Below are 22,018 nucleotides of genomic sequence, written 5' to 3' on the forward strand. Positions count from 1 at the left end.
GCAGTGGGTGGGGGCCCTATATAAGAATGGTGGGGGGGGACCTATTATCCTCCCCCCCGGCCCCCACCTTTGAGCGGTGGGTGGGGGCCCTAAAAAAACAATAAGGGGGGACCTACTGTCCTCCCCCCTGGCCCCCACCCCTGAGCGGTGGGTGGGGGCCCTATATAATAATGGTGGGGGGGACCTACTGTCCTCCCCGCCCCTGAGCGGTGGGTGACGGCTCTAAAAAATAATAAGGGAGGGGGGACCTACTGTCCCCCCCCCGGCCCCCACCCCTGAGCGGCGGGTGGGGGCCCTAAATAAAAATCCCCCCCCCCCAATCAAGGTGACTAGGGGTCCCAAGAACCCTACCCCCCTCACCCTAAAAATAGTGAGGGGGGGATAAAATAACTAACCTGTAAACAAAAATTAAACTTATCATTTGGCGTCTTCTTTTTTCTAAAATCTTCATTTTTCAGCCCCAAAAAAGGGCAAATAAAAAGCCATCATACGCGTCGAACTTAAAATAAAATAAAAAACCCGAGCGCAAAAAAAAAATCCAGACGAAAAAGAAAAAACCCGACGCTAAAAAAATTAATCCATCTTCACCCATGGAGGGCTCCGCGCAGACTGAGCTCTGCAGGGCGGGGGAAGGCTTATATAGTCATTGTGCTCGTTGTCATTTTACACAGCGTGGGAAAGTTCTTTGGAATTTTCCCACGCTGTGTAAAATGACACAGAGCACTGTGATTGGACCAACCAATCAGAGTGTTCTTAGTCTAATTGCAGGGCGGGGCAAGGCTTTATAAGCCTTCCCCCGCCCTGCAGAGCTCAGTCTGCGCGGAGCCCTCCATGGGTGAAGATGGATTAATTTTTTTAGCGTTGGGTTTTTTCTTTTTCGTCTGAATTTTTTTTTGAGCTCGGGTTTTTTATTTTATTTTAAATTCGACGGGTATGATGGCTTTTTATTTGGCCTTTTTTGGGGCTGAAAAATGAAGATTTTAGAAAAAAGAAGACGTCAAATGGTAAGTTTAATTTTTGTTTACAGGTTAGTTATTTTATTCCCCCCCTCACTATTTTTAGGGTGAGGGGGGTAGGTAGAGGATAGTTTTATTTCTGTGGGGGGTGATTGGGGGGGTGGGGTGAATTTTTATTTAGGGCCCCCACCCGCCGCTTAGGGGTGGGGGCCGGGGGGAGGACAGTAGGTCCCCCCCTTATTGTTTTTTAGGGCCCCCACCCACCGCTCAGGGGTGGGGGCCAGGGGGGGAGGACAGTAGGTCAGCCCCACCATTCTTATATAGTGCCCCCACCCACCGCTCAGTGGTGGGGGCCGGGGGGGACAGTAGGTCCCCCCTTATTGTTTTTTTAGGGCCCCCACCCACCGCTCAGGGGTGGGGGCCGGGGGGAGGACAGTAGGTCCCCCCCTTATTGTTTTTTTAGGGCCCCCACCCACCGCTCAGGGGTGGAGGCCAGGGGAGGAGGACAGTAGGTCCCCCCCACCATTCTTATATAGGGCCCCCACCTACCGCTCAGGGGTGGGGGCCGGGGGGGAGGACAGTAGGTCCCCCCCACCATTCTTATATAGGGCCACCACCCACCGCTCAGGGGTGGGGGCCGGGGGGGAGGTCAGTAGGTCCCCCCCTTATCCTTATTTAGGGCCCCTACTCGCCCGCGCAGGAGGGGGGGGGGGGGCGGTTAGTAGTGTTTTTTTTTTTGTTTTGTTTTTAAACAGTGAGCAGCCACAGGCTTAGTATTACTTAGTATTAGTAAATTTGGCTGAAAGACCAATTTAGGTCTTTCAGCCATTTAGTAGATAGCTCCCTGATACCGTGGGAATTAGGGAGCTATCTACTAAGCGGCTGCAAGATGCAGCCACAGCACAAATAGGATCGGAGTTTCATTCATTCGAATGAAATTGCGATCCGAACAAAGTCCCGACTTGCATTCTAACACGAATGGAGAAACTCTTCTCATTCTGTTAGGATGCAATTCGACAGTTTTGCCGGCGTTCTGTCTAAGTGACAGGACGTTGGGCAATACTGACAGGAAGCATTGTGGGAACAGGGAGGAAAGCTAGGGTTAATGGGAAAATTGCTCTGACCAGCGGAAATTAAGCACACTTTGCTCCTCCGCTGGTCAGAGCTGGTCAAGCGGAGGAAACCTCCATAAGAAGAACAGATCCTGAGAGAGGGAGAGAAGAAGAAGAAGAGATTGAGGAAAGGTAAGTTCAGCATGACAGTGCCGCTTTAAGTATTTACAGAGATTTGATTCACAACTGCAAATCTTTATGATCCGTTTTTTATTTTAATTACATTTATTTACCTGAAGTTTTCACCCGATGAGCTTTTTCTCAATAAAAGACTTCCCTGGGGGGCACGGAGCCTGACAGCGAGACAGGAGAGATCCCATTTTAGGTAGCTCCCAACCTGCCAACAAAATCTTCCAAAATCCTGCTACTCACCAGACCTATCTAGACCCAAAAATAGCAGGCACAGCTCGGGGACCTTCCGCGGCATCGATAGATGCCTTTCTTATACACCGGAAGCTGGCTAAGCCGGAACGCAGGACTGAGGCCTACTACACACCGGCGCCCACAAACCTCCGAGGAGCCCTTCGGCAAACGGAGCCTGCACAGTGCTGCAGACACATGATTGCCTCATCGCAACACCCTCTAACCTCCCACTAGCAAAGGAACGCAGATCCCAGAAGCTACAGCCCAGAAATATAATGGAGCAGCGGGACATCGGCACTCCACTCATGCGGCAAGTGCCAGCCAAAATAGCGGTCACAGACGGCCCAAAGAGCCCAAACCTTCCAACAACTCCGAAACCAAACCCCTACTTCTGCTACTGCCAGACAGGGGGATGCACAGACCAACTCCACAGACATCCCTGGAGGTACAGCCACTGCAACAAAGCAGGACTTACACAACATGCAGAATACACTGCAACAAATACAGAGGCTTCTAACAGCAGATGTGGCTTCCCTAAAATCAAACATACAGCAGATTAACGCGAGGGCGAACGCAGCTGAAGGGGACATAGGGAAAATACGCAGTGAACCAGCTGACGTGAAAGGCGCAATGCTCCAACTCCAAACTACGCAGCATACCATGGCGCTGCAAATGACTGCACAGGAAGACATGTACCGCCGCAACCATGTTAAAGTCCGCGGGGTACCCGTTACAATCACAATGGAGAAATCACCCCACTACATAAGGAGACTCATTGCCTCCCTGTTACCGCCGCTCTAGCCAAAAAGTTCTCCATTGCTGGACTGTACCTCCTACCTATCTTCACCAAGGCATCGGCCCCAATCACTGGCGACGTAATTCTTCATTGCTCGTCACCCCAAGACAAAGGCCACATCATGGCAGCAGTGAAGGGCAAGACCCCATTGTTGTTCGAAGACTTACATCTAATGTTCTACCAGGATCTCACCAAGGCCACACTACAGTGGCGAAAATCACTGACTGTCCTCACTAGTCTCCTACGTTCTGCAGGTGTGGCATATAGATGGGGGACGCCAAGATCCCTTCTCGTCTCACAACGGAACTGTCCACAAGCTCTCTACGGAATCTAAAGCATCTGCGCTGCTCCTGGCTCTGGGTCTTGCTGACGCCACGCCCACAACCTCTGCACCACCTCTCACCCAAGTCCGGGACCCAGAGTCAGCTGTACCATTCGTGCCAAGAGGCACACCGAGGACCACGCCAACCACCTGACTGATGAGGAAGGAGATGCTGCTCCAAGTTTGGAAGCAACCTATGACAGATCATCAATATTCTGTTTTTGTATTTTTTGCTTTAGTTTTTTCTGTTGCCAAAATACTACTATGTTACCCTTTTGTTGCTCATACCTTCTATTGCCAGGTCCTGCTGGGAGCAGTTTAAGTCCTGTCCCGCACACACATACCCATTAGGCACACCCACAAGGGGTCCTTACAACTTTGGGGAACCAAGAAGTCCTCCTAATAACACTTAATCTACTACTTTGGGTACCCGTACGCTCTTCTCACATCAAACCCTCATGAACAACGAAGCTACATACCTATACTCTACTACTACCTTCATGTAATTACTTATAGACACCCAGTATGCCAACACCCCCATTCACTCTCACCTGACCAAGTATACTGCCTCAAACTGATAGGGGATTGATCCCACATGAAACACGTTAGAATGTTTCACCTCTACTCCTCAGCCAGGGCTACAACCCTGATATACTTTTAAAATGTGCGTAATGGGGCACCAGCAGACACTAAATGAACGACCCAACTGGCGAGACACAGAGGAGAGACACCTGCGGCCTACAAGCAAGGGCAGCATGGGGGAGGCGGCCGCTCCCCCGCAGCCCTCCACGGCTAGCAACGAGCACATAAGCCCTCGTTCCCCACCTATGGACCGGCGGGGGTTATCCCGGTCCCAGGGGCGCCCATCTGAGACAAGGGACAGCGCAGGCAGACCGAGCTAGCGAATACCAAAATGGCGGCAACAGCAAATGGACGACCCGACACATTTCCCAGGGATGACACAGAGCAAGGCTGAATGCCATCTTTGAAGCATTCTGGGAAAAACTAGACACATATCAAACCCTAAAGCAAGTCCCAAAAGAGCAAAAGCCGACACTGTTACCCGCACGCTCCTGCCTTCAAAGCAATTCTCACAGAGAAAAGAGAGCAAGAAATTGGCGCCAACACAAAAGCGACGGCCCGCCAATAAAACGGACCAAGCCGGGGAGACAAACAGAGACCGGCCTTGCACGCAAGCACAGGCCGGCCACAAGACAGAGCGAGAAGCCTACTCAGCAAAGGGCACCCCAATCTTCCGACGGCGATACCCGCAAGAAGGCTCATAACCCGACTACCGTAAAATGCCGTAAACCGCACGACCAACTGGGGAGGCGAAGAGCGGTTCGACACCCAGCCAGCCGATACCGCAGAGCGACGAGATGAACAACTAGACCCCAGCGAGCAACCCAGCAAAACCCAACGCGGGGTCAGGAGGGGAAACGACATGGCACCCGGATTGCCACTGCAAGAGACTCTCCCTCTGAGCCGCCAGGTGGAGTGGGCTAACAACCACCAATGGACACTATGATATCGGACACTGGCCTCTTGAGAGTCTCACAAACTCTTACCTGGATCCACTACCCTGTCATACACCCAGCGGTACACATAAGTACTTATGTATTTGAGCATTTACTCTGTACAGCATGACACCCTAACTCACTAACACAGGCTATTGTTCCTTCCTGCATTCATCGCAATATACCTTGCAATCACTGCCAATGTTGTACATCACACTGTGCAACATAATGTACATCCCTGAAAGCAGGAGATCCCTCACGACCACATAGCCAACACAATAGTTGAACGGAGCCTTATTTACTATGTCCGGACAGCTGGTGCCTCCTGATACATTAACCATCAAGGATAATAACCTATCCACCTCACTTATATTGCACATGTTACACAACCACAGCAGTTTGAATAACTCTTGTTTCCTATACATTATGGTTGCTAAGTTTACGTTTAACGATTACAATGCTTAATTACTCTAGCATGTCACACTATATAAACAATGTTTTATTAGCCTGTTATTTTCATGTTTTAAAAAACAAAATGTGCAATTGTATAATGTCACGATCATGTCTGCATGAACCTGCCTGTGTCTGCTGTCGTGGCTCCACGGGCCTGCTTGTTAAATCATTTGCACCAAAATAAAGAATTTTTTAAAAAAATGTGCGTAATGTCAAAAGTGATGTAATAGTTCCTTATAATTCTCGCTCACTGTTTGTTCCTGGTCACAATGTATTATCATGATTGCACCCGTCCTTACTGTCGTGGCAAGGCGAGCTTATGTATCACTCACTGTGCAACATAAATAATAAAAAAATAATTTTTTAAAAGACTTCCCTCAGGAAAATATAAAGCAAACTAATACATAGCGATGCACTAACATTTAGTTTGGAGTTACATGTCTGGAAGCAAAGGGATTACCGTATATACTCGAGTATAAGTCGAGTTTTTCAGCACATTTTTTGTGCTGAAAAACCCCCACTCGACTTATACTCAAGTCAGTGTCTGTTTTATGGCAACTTACATTGCCATAATACAGACCTCATTACAAGCCCGGCGGTCCTGTTGGGGGCTGGCAGGAAGTGTTTACTTACCTTTCCTGCAGCTCCTGTCAGCTCCCTTCTCTCTCCTCCGGTCCGGTCAGCTCCCCTGTCAGCTCCACTGCAAGTCTTGCAAGAGCTGCGGGATCAGAGCTCCGCGCTGCACTCACACTGCGAGACCTGCAGTGGAGGAGAAGGGAGCTGACCGGACCGGAGGAGAGAGAAGGGAGCTGCAGGAAAGGTAAGTAAACGCTTCCTGCCAGCCCCCCTCCTACACAGTGCACACCACTGGACCACCAGGGAATGAGAGCCCCCCTCCCTGGCCAGGTATCAAGCAGGGAGGGGGGGGATGAAAAAAAATAAAAACAAATTTAAATAATAATAAAATATTAATAATATTTTTTAAAAATAATAAAATAAAAATAAAATATTAAAATAACATTTTTTTTTTAAAATAATAATAATAAAAAAAAAAAATAAAAATGCCCACCCCCCACCAAGGCTGCACCACACACACACTCTGCATTCATACATACACACACACACTGCATTCATTATATACACACACTGTAAATAAATATTCAATTAATATAATTTTTTGGGGATATAATTTTATTTATAAATTTACCAGTAGCTGCTGCATTTCCCACCCTAGTCTTATACTCGAGTCAATAATTTTTCCCAGTTTTGGGGGTAAAATTAGGGGTCTCGACTTATATTCGGGTCGACTTATACTTGAGTATATACGGTAATCTCCGTATGTGCAGAGTGCAGACCCCAGGTACTATGACTACTTCAAATCAAAAATGTGGTCATGGTTCAATCATTTTGGGTTCTAGAAGTTCATAAAATGTTTTAAACCATTGCCAATGTGTTAACTGTTGCTAGGAATTTCTGACCAGAACACGTACTGGCACCATAAGAGGTGTGAATTACAATCATAGCAGCAGACTGTTTCACACATCCAGTCACTTTTAAACAATGTTCCAGGTTGAGTTTACCACCCATTTTGGCTTCATGCAATATATAATTTATGCCTGAAAACTAAAAAAAAAAACTTTCATTTGAGTTTCTGTTTAAATTGGCCCTGTCCCCAATCTGTCACTTTTGGGTATTTCTAACAGATTACATCTTTATAAAATACTCATACTGAATCTGTTGCAATCTAATTATGCAATTATTAAATATATTATAACACAAATTAGGGACTTCTTTGTCTTACGGTCAAAGTCTAAAATAACAAAAGTTGACAAAAGGTAGAGCCACTTAAAAAAAAAAAAAATGTAATTGTTGTAAAATGTGCAATTATCATAATTACTAATTGGGTATACAATTCTATTAACACACTAATATATACAGTATATATATATATATATATATATATATATATATCCCTGGCACACAAAACCCACCCCTTTAACAAATGACTACATAGTGGGGAAATCTCACTTGCGCATTATCTGTCGAAATGTTTCTACAGCATGAGCTTGTGCTACACACTCATAGTGGACATTTTGTCTGTGATCAATAGGGATTAGGTTGCCTTGCTAATCGCTGCAGACATTTTTCTTTGAGTCTTTCAGTGACCCGTAGTCAACACAGGCAGAACATTTTGATTTAGAAATCTTTTATGCTAATTGGTGAGCTTTGGTTGCCTGGGATTCCCCTTATGTATTTATTTATTTAAAAAAGCTGATGGACGGGGCGTGGCCTGGACGAGCATGGTGCAGGACGCTCAGTAAATCAGCTCCGCACCCCTGGCCGAAACTAAGCCTAAAAACAGCATTTGCACGGGTACTAATGGTTCGAACAAAGAAGCACCTAGCCCCGGAGACATCGGGGGTTAACTCCCCGAGACGATACACGGGTCCGATGGACGATTTTGTTGCAACACCGTCGGACTCCGGGGAGCCGCAGCATGCGGCCAAGATGGCGCCGACATCCCCAAGCTCCGAGAGCGCGGGAGATATGCGGACGGGAGACACCCAGGCGAGTGATTTTGCCCTCATTAGAACTGAACTCACCCGGATCTCTGCTAACATGCTCTCCAAAGCAGACAGGGGAGCCATAGTCCAGGAACTCCGCACAGCGCTACGGGAGGAACTGGCAGGCCTCCGCACAGACCTCACAACACTAGAACACCGTGTTGACGAAATGGAGACGGCTGTGCAAGGTAGCGAAGATCAACACAGGGCCACAGAAGTCGCAGTGACTAGGCAAGGTAACATGCTCCTAGCCATCCGCAGGCAGGTGGAAGACCTAGAGAACAGAAGCAGACGCAATAACATCAGGGTCCGCGGCCTGCCTGAAACAGGTACTGAACCGCTCCACACCTCGCTGAACGATCTCTTCCGGCAGATCCTGGGAGCACAAGCCCCAGCCACCATACATTTTGAGCGGGCACATAGAGCCCTGGGACCAGCAAGACAAGATGGAAACCCACGAGACGTGGTCTGTTGCATAGCCACGCCAGGACTCCGAGACACCATAATGGCGGCCGCGAGAGTGCTCCCTGCCATTACCTACCAAGGGTCCGTAATTTCTTTATATCAGGACTTATCTAGCCTAACACTCGATGCCAGGAGAGCCCTCCGCCCTGTGACGAGCGCACTACGAGAAAAGAGAATTCAATATCGCTGGGGGTTCCCCTTTAGCCTGCAGGCGAGGCATGGCAACGCTTGGCTCACGGCCCGCTGGCCAGAAGAGGTCCCGAGACTCCAACGGACGTTGGGCCTACCTCAAGTACGGGTTCGAAACTGGATCCTCGACGAGGCAACTGCCACCAGGAGAGACCCATTGGCTCCTGTTCGAGTTCCCGACACTGCGCCTGGCCGCCTAGAGCAACCGCAACAGAGAGGGGGCCCGGAAGGCCCTGAGGAGTAACTAGGTTGGACTATGGTCGGAACATGGGGACTGGTGAGTGCACACGGTGATCTGGGGGAGAGAGGGGCCCTGCCAGGATAGGGAATAGCTGAGGATTGCTAAGGGGACAGTGGACTCTTTGCTGGACACTTGGGGAGGGGGATGGGGATTGGGAGGCCAAACCCTGAGATTCAAAGCGTGGGCCTGTCATGAAGTGAAGGGTCAGTGTAAAGAACGACCTTACTAGAGGGCTGTACCCACTGACCGTGCCAAAGCCAGCAGCCATAGTATGGGGCTCCTATACCAATAATAGGCCCTTTTGGGTGGGGGGCCGCAGGGTGGTGGAAGGACAGACATTGTTTTGTGAGACTAGGGATTGAGGGCATGCAAGGTGCCTAGATATCCCGGCACCAAATAGACAATCCCGGCAGCATGAACGTGAAGAGCTGACGGATGTCCAGACCACCTCTCTTAAAGGATGAACACCCCCTCACCTTCCTAGCTGTCCACGGTCATTCATCCACATATGGACCCCTGCTTTTACCAAATGTTGTTGGGGTACGATGAGTGGGATACGGAGACTTAGGGGAGGGAGAGCGGAGGGGGCTAAGCCTACTAATGTTGTTACTGATATTAATGTTTTTGTTATAGCGTTCAGAAAAGCCCATTGGCCCACTTCAGTAGCCCTTGAATGTATATAGGACCCCCTGCCACACATAGACAGTCTGGGAGAGGTGGAGATGCTGGGCATAGGAGTGTAAAACCGTACTAGCCCCCGGTCTCTCCGGGTAACCCCGGATATCGCCCCGTGCAGACTCCGGACAGTGGCGGTCCCAGACATCCCCCCAACCGATGACAGGGAAGTACATCTTACCCCCGACAGGGGTCACAACGCTGAGGGAGACAGGAAATACTCAGAGGACGGACTGACAAGGTTAACTAAAGCATGTAATAGATACACCGACCGTCCCCCTCACCACTCCCAGACAGAGGGTGATCCCCCCCCAGCTAAACGAAGACCTGGTGGGCGGACTCTGCCTCCGGGCACTGTTAGTCTCTCACCCCCCTCCGACTGAACCGACTATAAAACGCTCTATAAGACCACATGCCTCCCATGTCACTCACGCTCCCTCGGCCAGGGGGGCTGGACACTGAACACTTACCCTTGATATCCGACACTAGTGTTATTTACACCCTGATAGACAGGGCTGAGAACCTCGTAGTTGGATACCTTAGTCCATAGACAGACACTGTAATAACACCTAAGAGGTATATACCGACACATACCATAAACGATAACTGAATACTGCACCAGAGCCTAAAGGGCTGAGTTCCCCATAGACGGGCACCCCCTAACACTGGTGGGTGCAAGTAGGACTCTACATCCTCAGAGATCCCGCACGACACCGCCACCACAGGTGCCAAGTCACTGTGAACCTGCGTCGAGCAGATCACACTCCTTCCCTCTCCCCCCTCCTGGTCCTCCCATTCCCCCTCTCGCCCCGGGAGCCATGGGGACGGGGTTCGCCCCCGCCCCCCTCCGTATTTGGTCGAGCAATACCCGGGGCTTAAACATCCCAGAAAGGAGGTCTCATCTCTTGCGCTCCCTGTGGGCAGAACGGGTGTCAGTGGCGCTCCTCCAAGAGACCCACTTTCGAGGCCCAGACGGACCAAGCTTGAAGGACGCGAGGTACCCGGTGGGGTTCTTCGCGAACCACCAAACAGCCAAGAAGGCTGGGGTCGCGATCCTGTTCGCTAGTACGATTCCGTTCGAATGCTCGGCAACCAAAGCAGACGCGATGGGGCGATATTTATTCATAAAGGGCACGATTGCGGACAGCACCTACACCTTCGCTAGCATCTATGCACCCAACGCCCGACAATCTAGTTTCCTCCGCAAAACGATACGCAAACTTGAACTATTCCGGGAAGGTTTCCTTATTGTAGCTGGCGACCTGAATGCCGCCTTGGAGCCGAGACTAGACACCTCAAAGGGTACGAGTTCCCTCCCGTCTCGAGACCTCCACGCAATCCGAAAGGCACTCCAGGACTCGGGACTTATGGACAGCTGGAGGGTCCTACATCCGGACGAGAGGGACTTCACCTACTACTCGACAGCGCATAAGTCATATAGCAGGCTGGACTACATCTGCGTTGCCAGAGAACTACTGCCTCTGCTGCTAACGGCTGAGATACGACCCATGGGATGGTCGGACCACTCCCCAATAACAGCAACAATCAAATCCCCCCTATTCCGACCGAGGGAGCGCCAATGGCGGTTGAACGAATCCGTCCTCGATGATGACCTGGTCACAACAGAGCTACGTACGACGTTGACAAAATTCTTCGAGGAGAATGATACCCCGGAAATTCCAGCATTAACAATATGGGAAACCCATAAATGCGTAATCCGAGGAGAGCTGATCAGAATCTGTACACATAGGCAGAAGCTACAGCGACAACGAGTTGTGGACCTGACTTCGCGGATCGCGGCCCTGGAAACTACACATAAGAACACCCAATCAGAGGAGAACTACAAGGCACTACTAGATGCCAGGAGCGCACTGAGGGACATCCTACAACAGAAACTTCAATTTACGATCCGCAAATCGCAGCGCTTCTTCTATGAGTACTCGAGTAAATGCGGTCGACTCTTGGCCCGGATGCTGCAAAAGCAACGTCGTAAGTGCCACATCGCGAAAATACAACACAGAACCCAAGGTGTAACCCAGCTCCCAGATAAGATCACAGAAGCTTTCCACAGCTTCTATAGTGACCTGTATAATTTACCGCCTAAAGGAGGGGAAAGGGACCACCACCGGTAGGATGAACGTATAAGTAGCTACCTGCAGCGCCACATCACGGAAACCCTAAGTGAGGAGATGGCGGCCAGTCTGGAAGCGCCGATCTCTCTCGACGAACTCCAAGCTGCATTGAAGGGCTCTAAACTGAACAAGGCTCCTGGCCCGGACGGGCTACCACTCCGCTACTTCAAAGAATTCGGGGAGGTGCTCTTGCCCAAACTTCTCATAGGCCTCAACTCCATACTGGACGGTGACACTCTACCCAGAGATGCCCTCACGGCAACAATTGCGGTAATCCACAAGGAGGGTAAGGACCCCACTAATTGCGCAAGCTACCGGCCAATCTCGCTCCTGAATGCGGATTTAAAACTCTTCACGAAAATCCTAGCGACTCGAATGAAAGGAGTGGTGCCTGCTTTAGTCCACCCAGACCAGGTGGGGTTCATCCCAGGAAGGGAGGCGAGAGACAATACCACACGGGCCCTAAATGTCATTCATGCGGCACGACGCTCCAGACTGAAGGTCCTCCTCCTTTCCACCGACGCGGAGAAGGCCTTTGACCGGGTGGACTGGCGTTTCATGTTGGCAACTCTCCGAGCGATGGGCTTTGGCCCCCACCTCATAACGTGGATATCATCGCTATATACGATACCCTCCGCTAGGATACGGGTTAATGGCGCTCTGTCTGAACCAGTACAAATCCACAATGGAACGAGACCCCCCTCCTGTTTGCCCTCTCCCTGGAGCCGTTCCTGGGGGCGGTCAGACAGGATGGGGGTATTAGGGGGTATACCCTGGGTGGTCAGGAGCATAAGGTAGCCGCATACGCGGACGATATGTTATTCTTCGTCAGCGAACCCCTGGCCACCCTCCCGAATCTCCTGAGGGCCTTTGCTGAATACGGACAGGTATCTAATATGAAGCTGAACACAGATAAATCGGAGGCCCTGCCCGTTACGACTGGAGAGGGAATGACTACACATCTCAAGACTCAATACGCATTCAAGTGGTGCCCCGTTAAAATCAAGTACCTGGGGATCTGGCTGACCACTGACCTGACTAGGATGTATGCCCACAACTTCGAACCCATGATCCACAGACTACGGTCGGACATGGTGCACTGGTCGGGCCTGTGTATCTCCTGGTTTGGCCGGATGAACGCAATAAAAATGAATCTTCTACCGCGACTACTGTACCTGTTCCAGGCCATCCCTATAGGCATACCACAGATTTTTTTCCGATCAATGGACACAGCCATTACCAAGTTTGTGTGGCAATCAAAGACTCCCAGACTGAAGAAACTACACCTCCGACTGCCCAAGGCTCAAGGGGGTGTGGGGCTCCCCTCACTCTTCGACTTCTACAGGGCAACCCACCTCCAACGCATAGTAGATTGGCATGTACCCAACTCCGATAAGCGATGGATACAAATGGAGAGGGCTCAGATGGCTGGAACGCTCCCGGCCGCAACTTGGCTTGGGGACCCCCTCGCTAGTGAACACCTACGTGGCCACCCACTCGTTGGGGCGACCCTACGAACCTGGTATCGTATCAGGATCACTCTCACGCTGACCACCACCCCAGGCCCGCTGACGCCGATAACGCATAACCCGGAACTAGCGGGAGGACTCTCACCACAGGACATCGCGACCTTCGGACTCTCGGATTGGACGTACATGCGACAATGGTGCGAAGGGGAAGAGCTGAAACAACTAATGGATTTGATGCCGGAACGTACCCCTACAGGCCTCGATAGGTTCAGGTACTTCCAAACTAAGACCTACTACCTAGCCCAACAGGGGAGGCGACTATTCCATAGACCCCTCACAGAATTTGAACGAATCTGCACGAACCGCACACATCTGTGTAGAGGAATCTCGAACCTCTATGCAATGCTTCTGTCGTTGCAACAGCCGCTACGCCTCAATCATATAACGCGCTGGGAAGAGAGCACGGGGGTGAAGCTGTCGGACCCGCAATGGACCAAAATCCACGTCTTAACACACCAGAGCTCCCTGTGCTCCAAACAGCAGGAGCTCAATTTTAAACTGCTGACCAACTGGTACAGAACCCCAGCAAGGATTCACAGGATGATACCAACGGTCCCCGCGACTTGCTGGCGCTGTGGGGAAGAAGACGGCACGGACCTACACATCTGGTGGTCCTGTAGGCTCATAGTCCCGTACTGGCAACAAACCCACCAGCGGATCGCGAACATCATAGACCCGGATCTCCCGTTTCAACCGCTCCCGATGCTCCTACACCACACGCCGATCTCCATATCGAAATACAAAAAATCACTGACTAAACATCTACTGAACGCTGCTAAATCTCTCATTCCTATGAAATGGAGGACAGCGATGATACCCTCCCCACAGGAATGGATGGCCAAAGTGGAGGAGATCCGCGGGATGGAACAGCTGACAGCTTCACTGCACGGAACCACAGAACGTTATCTTCAAACCTGGACACCCTGGTTAATGTACATATCTGGAAGGTAGTTGGGGTAAATGTTGCCCATTGGCTTACAGTGAAGATAGGTGGAGCAACAATAAGGGATATTAGACCCCTTCGATCTGACTGGGAACCTGCGGTGCGCTCGGCTGGATGCTTGGAGGGGTGGGGGGACGATCCCTCGCCCGCCTTCGCCTCGGGGTGAGAACTCCCTCCCCCCCCTACCCCCCCGACCCCATCCCACCTCCTGTACCTACACGTATACACACGCCACGGTTAGCCAGAACCGCAATAGCCTACAACTTTACACGTTGCTTAGATCCTCACACTCCACGGTCCAAATTACACTAGACTAAGGCTGCACCGCTAGCTCGGACTCATAATTGGCATATACAGATGGACGAGGGCGCACTGGCTGAAACGGAGAGGCATGCTGAGGTCTCGGACCCCGAGGTCCGCGGATACTCTGTAGACTGATAAGTATGACTGCCCCACAAGGACTCCACGCGTCCGAAAACTTGACAGTGACCCACCAGACGTATGACTACCACCACAGAAACCTACACCAGACAACTTCAGTCCTAGGAGACGCTCTGACCTAGATTCCCATCCCCATGGGAACTTAGCCACCACTGCATAAGTAAGGGACGGAGACGGAAGACATTGTGACAAGACCAGACTTACCCATGACTAATACACCGGTAGCAGAAGCGGTATTCTTCAAACCCCTGAGTTATGGAACCAATTTATAATATATGTTTGTATTGTTGTACTTATACCGATAATACCTATTGCTTGATGCCGAATCCTTGTTATTACCCTGTACGTCAGGACAACGTGTTACCTTTCCCACGCAAACACAATTTCTGAGCAAAGATTGCAGCCCTTTCAACGTTAGCATAGGGGTAAAGGGCCCATCCTAGCAGGTATCTCTGTCAAAGGAACAAGCTATAAAAAGATAACTGCACATGGAGGTCGGAGACAGGGATTTGCAAGGCCTAATCTGAATATCAGCCCTTTCACCGAGATAGAACGGGCACTGGAAGCGGACCCTACAGGTCGAGATGCTTAGGGGTAACTGTGAGACGTGGTTAGTTGGGAAAACCCTACCTCAGCTAGTCAAGCCGAGCCTTTAATAGGGAATATCACATACGACTGCTGTTCAAGAGATTTATGTCAATAGGCACATACAGTGGGACACGATGAATATCGGGACTGAATATATACCTGTTCAATGCTGACGAAGTTAACCCTGTTTAATGTATAACGTGAATTAACATGTATACCCCTACCTCTTTCTCTTTTTTTCTGTACCCCTTGAAAATCTCTTAATAAAGAAAGATTGACTATAAAAAAGCTGATGGAAAAAAAGTTTGAAACAAACAAGACTACACCCAAAGCACTAGTCAATAATATTAAAATTCATGAATCAACCAGTCTCTCTGTGTCTTATAAAAAGAAAATGTGTGTATTATTAAGTCATTAATAACCATTTTTATTTCTAATGTATAATTGTTTGTATAAATTAGATATCAATCCACATTTATTAAGTCATGACCTAATAATACAAAATACCAAATGTATGACAAAAGCTGTGAAATGTAACAAAGTTGCACTGATAACAGTCAATTTCCTTCAACCTACAAGCATTGGAGTTCACATTTCATCCTCCATGATCTTGAGAACACACAAGAGTCCAAAACTCACCTGGAATGTGGTCCTTCCGCTGGGACTTGTCACACGTGTGACTGATCGCTGGTCAACCAAGTCTAAGGCTTGCAAAGCAGTGGGTCCAAATATAAACTTCAGCCTGAAAACAACATGGTATAAAGAATTCTAATAATTATTGTGCCACAATTTAATCGTCTACACCAGGGGTAGTCAACCTTTTAATACCTACCGCCCAGTTTTGTATGTTTATTGATGGTATATTTCCATACCGCCCACCAGTGCCGCAGTAACTAACTTTTTAGTAAGTGAAATTTTGTTTTTTTAGAATGGAGGGATTTAAAAAAAAAAAAAAGGAATTATTTATGTATTTAAATTTACCTATTTTTTTCGATTTTTTTATTCTAATTTTTTTATGTGTGTGTGTGTAAGGTGCCTTTTAGCAAGTGCAATTTTGTTTTGTTAGAATGGAGGGTTTAAAAAATTTTGTATTTATGTATTTAAATTTACTTCTTTTTTTCGATTTTCTATTCAAGTTGTTTATGTGTTTGTGTGTAAAAGGTGCAGTGTGTGTGTGTGTGTGAGGCGTGCAGTGAGTGTGTGAGAGGGCAGTGTGTGAGGGGACAGTGTGTGTGTGAGGGGTACAGTGTGTATATGAGGGTTGCAGTGTGTGTGTGTGTGAAAGGGGAAGTGGGTGTTTGTGTGTGAGGGGGGCTGTGTGTGTGTGAAGGGTGCGTGGTGTAATGTGTGTGTGTGTGTAGGGTGCAGTGTGGGTGAAAGTAGAGCCTCTTAAAAAAATGATTGCAAAATGTGCAATAATTACTGATTGGGATATTAACACACAAATATATATATATATATCCCTAGCACACAAAACCCACCCAGTGTGAAGGGTGCATTGTGTGCGTGAGGGGGCAGTGTGTGCGTGAGATGGCAGTGTGTGTGTGAGTTGGCAGTGTGTGCGTGAGGGGGGCAGTGTGGGATAGTGTGTGTTTGTGGCAGTCTGTGTATGTGTTTGTTAGTGGTGCAGAGTGTGAGGGGTGTAATGTGTGTGAGGGGCAGCCTGTGTGTGCGTGGGGCAATGTGTGTGTGTCAGGGAGGGCAGTGTGTGTAAGGGGTAGTCTGTGTGTGTAATGAGTGCAGAGTGTGTGAGGGAGCAGATTGTGTGTGTGTGTGTGAGTTTCTTTGAGGGGTGTGGTGTGTATGAGGTGTGTAGTGTTTGTTTGTGTGTGCGAAGGGTGCATAGGTTCTATGTTGTGTGTAGGTGAGTGAGATGTGAAAATCAATCTTAATGTCTCCCCCTACCTTCTTCTTACCTTTGTCAGGAAGGGGGGCACATAACACTGCAAGCCCCGGTGGTCCAGTGGTATCATGTTCACTTTAGCCTGCAGCTCCTCTGGCTGCAGGCTGACTCTCCTGTCCTCCTGCGAGCACAGCACTGTATCAGAGCGTTGCCATGGTACCGCGTGGCATCATTCCGACCAGTCTGCTTGCGGGAGGAACACAGAGCCTTCCAGGCCCTTCCCTCCCTCTGCTGGAACTAAGTGCCAGCGGGCCGGTGAGGAAGATCTTTGATGAGGGGGTTTACAGCAAGGCTCTCTCTGCATGAGCCGGCAGGGGAGATGAAAGGATCTCCCCTGCCAGCCTTGGCCCATCGGGCATTTTCCGCAGAACCCACCACCGTCCACCTGAAATCCCGAATCGCCCAATAGTAAGCAGTAGGGACCAGGTGGACAACCCCTGGTCTACACGAACAAAGAAACACTAAACTGCCTGAAAATAAAGTAATATCTTCAAATGTATGGGTCACATTTAAAAAAACTAAAACAATTATTCGAAATAAAACCACCGATGACCATTACATTTCAGTGCCCTCGATGTAACATCGGCTAAAAATACCAAAGTTTGGAACATTTAGCACCAATATCCTTTTAATTCATTCCAGAATGTAAAAATATTGAGATTCACTGCAATATTAAATGCAATATTTTTATTAGAAATCATAAAGGAGGATATTTATTAAAAATTGGATGTGATAAGGGCAATGGTTTTTTGGATATTAAAAAAAAAACAAAAAAAAGTATGGCTCAAGTCTGTTCCACTACATGTGCATTTAAAGATCTGAAATGATAACATTTAATCTGTTTTGCTGTTCTATGGCATAAAAACGCTTTTCTGCATATGATAATGTTTTGTGACACTATGTTCCTATATATACACGTCTTATTAAAAAAAAAAAAAAATGGTGCCAAATAGCCAGTGACTGGCATTTGAATACTAAAAATTTAATGGATGGATAGGTCTGATGCAAAGCAAGTCTACAGACATTTTGTAAGTAATAAATGCTTAAATTGGCTTTGCAAAAGCCCACACCTATGAAATTATTCAGGTCTACAATAGCTGCACAAGCAAAAGCAACCAAATAGCAAAAAATTAATGAACAATTAAGGTCTTGATTCTAATATTTTTGGATAAGGTTTTCTAATGATTCGATATTTTGGAAAAAATATGTTAATATATGGATATGTTTTTTTGAATATGATATAGTTTTGATATTTTAATATTTTGAAAAATAATTCTAAAAGGTTATGCAAAATAATTTAGATCATTGGAAGAGCTTTTCCAAAAATATAAAATCAAGGTCTAAGTCAGTGATGGCGAACCTGTGGTACACGTGCCACAGGTGGCACGCCGAGCCCTCTCTGTGGGCACGCGGCCATAGGTCACCAGGGGGGTGGGGTGCGGAGGGCGCTGGCGCCGGTCGGCAGCAATGCAGAGTAGCCACTGGCCTGCCCAAAACGGCAGGCGCCTACTCTGGTTTCGTATCGGGAGGAGTGTTGCCTGCCATGTTCACATACCATATGTGCAGGTGTAAGGATTAAAACTGGGTGTGCAGTTGCTTTGTAATAAACTTATCAGTGGATCCAGAAGATCCTCATACATTAGTGGGAAGGAGCTGTTTAATGTTTTTTTCCTATCCATCACCTAATGTGCCGCTAATGAAGAATTAAAAAAAAAAAAAATCTTGTGAAAATTTAATCTGCTAATTACTGCATGGAACCATAAGCTTTTATCTCCCTCTAGAAGCTAATGGTAAATGATCAATAAGATTGCTGGATTAATCCAACAATGAAATGGTCCTTATCTGCTGTTTTTTTTAACCAATTACCCCCAGAAGCATCCTACCCCTCATCCAACACACTAGGTGAGTGGTATGGCAGGTTCTACATACATGAGTATAGCAATCTGTGGACCCACAATCCGCCAGTAACAACAATCCCATACAGTACAGACGTCACGCATCATGGACAGTGGAGAACACAATGGCAACATAGAAATCCGGCTCAAGCAACAAGAAAGAAAGACAAGGGCAGGGGGGCAGTATAGTCATTAAGGCAGTAAAGTGAGCTATATCTGTATATCACTTTTAGATTTTAAGCTTTAGGATAATGTTCTCATAACGCACTCTACTGGTCTCAAAATTTAGATTTTTTTTTATATCCTTTACTTATTAAAAAAGATAGAAAAAAAACAAAGCATGCACAAATCTGGCATTGTGATACATTTATAAGTAATGCATATGTATTTATGCCTTATGCTAGTCAGGGGAGGGCTGGCAACTATTGACCTGGGGGGCACATACAAATGAATGGCCTTGAAACTTGCAGATTTTGGTCTGGATGGTCCTACCTATGCAGAACATATATTATATGAATATTACAAATGGAAGCTCCTACACGCTTGATATGTGACATACATCCCTGCAGCCTCCATTAATATGACCTGTGCGGCATGACTGAGCATTGACAGAGATTCCCGACAGACATATTCGGATGACAGGTTATATCAGTTGCAGAGCACATTAAGGGACTGCTTCTGTGTCAAGCTCAATGCAGGCCACTTACTTTCAAGAAAACATGTAATGTGCAGAAAACAAATGTCAAATACTTACGCTAATAGATGTTCATCGGAAACTGTAAATACAAACAAACACAAAAGCATTACAAACATCCAAAATATTCATTTTTAAGTAACAATATAAAAAAATTAATCGGGTATGCTCTGGGGTCTATATGATATGAATTCATAAAAAAATACTAATCTTATCAACCTCTGTAGGATTAAAGGTTCAGTTAAAGGGACCCTCTAGTCACCAAAACAACTACAGCTTTCTGTATTTGTTCAAGCGAGTATAAATATTCCCTTCAGGATTTTTGCTGTAAACACTGTTTTGAAAAGTAAATGCAGTGTTTACATTACAGCCTAGTGATACTTCCACTGGCCACTCCTCCGATGGCTGCTAGAGGTGCTTCCTGGAGCAGTGCTACGAAGGGGGCTGTACTGCAATTCAGTGTCTCCACCCTCTGCATGGAGACACTGAACTTTCCTCGTAGAGATGCATTGATTGAATGCATTTCTACGAGGAGATGCTGATTAACCAGGGATGTGTTTGACTTGTGCTGACTCTTCCCCTGATCTGCCTCCTTGACAAGCTCAGCCAATCCAATGCTTTCAAATGTGAAAGCATTTTGATTGGCTCAGTACATGACTTATGAAGATGTCAGCCAAACAGGCAGATCAGGAGCAGAGGCAGCCTCAGACTGGCATAACAGTAAGATTTTGCTATATTTAAAGGGGAAGGGTGGGGGGGACAGAAGGGCTAGATGGTAGTTTTTTTTCCATTTAAAGATTTTTATTGTTTCTCCAAAGTAAAGTGAGTCGGGGTACAAAAAGGAAGAAGGGGAAGGGGTGGGGGGAAACAGGGGTAACATCGACAGCATATCATCTTTATTAATAACTAGACAGTAATAAAGACTATCTATTCGTCTGGTCGAGGTCGGCCTTAACTTATTTTGGGGCCTACGTTTTACCATGTCACAGTTTCCCTCCATATGGTATTGCCATTTAACAATCATTTACAGGTGTTTTGGGTTATTCAATCTTTCATGTGTCCCAGATACGCCATGTTTCCCTGGTTAGTTTATTGGGGGGAAATATGGATGTGATTCTCTTTTCATAATTTTTCTGTACATCGATGTCAACCTTAAGCTGATGCATGGATGGTATCGAGGTAGTTTTCCATTTCCCCGCTATAAGTTTTTGAGCTGTGAGGATAATATGTGTAATCATCTTTTGTGTTTTCTTGGGGATCGACCTAGAAAGCTCCAGTAGGAGATATGTTAAGGCTGTGTGGTTTATGGTGCAGCCCGTGATATCCTTTATTAATTTTTGAACCTCTTCCCAGAAGGGTGCTAGCAAGGGGCATTGCCACCAGATATGTAGCATGGTTCCCTCTGCACGTTGGTATCTTTAACAAGAGGGGGACATGTTGGGGAAAATAGTATGTAGCTTGGTCGGCACTAAGTACCACCTGTACAGCACCTTTCTTTGTTGTTCTAAGAGTGTGGATGATTTAATTAATCCATTTGAGACATTGACTATGGAATCCCACTGTTTGGGAGTAATAGAGCACCCCAGGTCGCTCTCCCAGTGTTTGGCTGGTTTGGATTCCGAGAAAGGTATATGGTCTGATAATCTATAACACATGGAGATTGGTTTACACTGTTTAGGCGGTATCCCTTTAATACATAGATTATGACTCCATACAGCAGATGGAGTCATAATAAGACTGCTGGATTCATCCAACAATTAGATGTTTCATATCTGCTAGTTTTTGAACCCATTATCCCCACAATGGGTCAGGAGAGATAGAGTTCTACTCCTCATGCAACACAATGGGTGAGTGGTCTCTCTTCATAGAATGCAATTGTGTTTGACATTATCTGTAATTTAAAAACCTATGTTGATTCCTAAAATTAATTCCTAAATATTATTACTTTAAAACTGTCATATAATTTCCAGACTGTGAATATGGTTACCACATCTGCTTTATGTCAATTCTTTGGTACAATTCCTGAACAAAAAGATCATGTAAAGATTGAAATCAATGGTTTTGCTATTATCATACACTGTTGCCCAAGTAGTCATGAGTGAATACCATCTGGTCTCGGGGCCAGGTTTGCATTAAAGGAATATTCTAAGCACCAAAACAACTTTAGCTCAATGAAGCAGTATTGTTGATCACTCCCCTGCAGCGTCACTGGTCAATTTTCTAACATTTATGAGGGAAGG

General features: G+C 47.3%; 1 protein-coding gene across 2 annotated transcripts in view; it reads right to left on the reverse strand.

Moving 5' to 3' along the window:
• ZSWIM7 (zinc finger SWIM-type containing 7) overlaps nucleotides 1-22,018 on the reverse strand; it is a 115,774-nt gene that overhangs the window by 76,694 nt on the left and 17,062 nt on the right. The window contains exons 3-4 of one of the 2 annotated variants that reach the window (XM_063450046.1): nucleotides 19,839-19,860; nucleotides 15,926-16,028 (exon numbers count right to left, since the gene is read on the reverse strand). In XM_063450046.1, the coding sequence (XP_063306116.1) occupies nucleotides 15,926-16,028; nucleotides 19,839-19,860 (125 nt within the window). The remainder of the gene's footprint in view (nucleotides 1-15,925; nucleotides 16,029-19,838; nucleotides 19,861-22,018) is intronic. The other variant, XM_063450047.1, reaches the window with a different exon arrangement.

Source organism: Pelobates fuscus, chromosome 1 (genome assembly GCF_036172605.1).
Source record: "Pelobates fuscus isolate aPelFus1 chromosome 1, aPelFus1.pri, whole genome shotgun sequence".
Classification (NCBI taxonomy): Eukaryota; Metazoa; Chordata; class Amphibia; order Anura; family Pelobatidae; genus Pelobates; species Pelobates fuscus.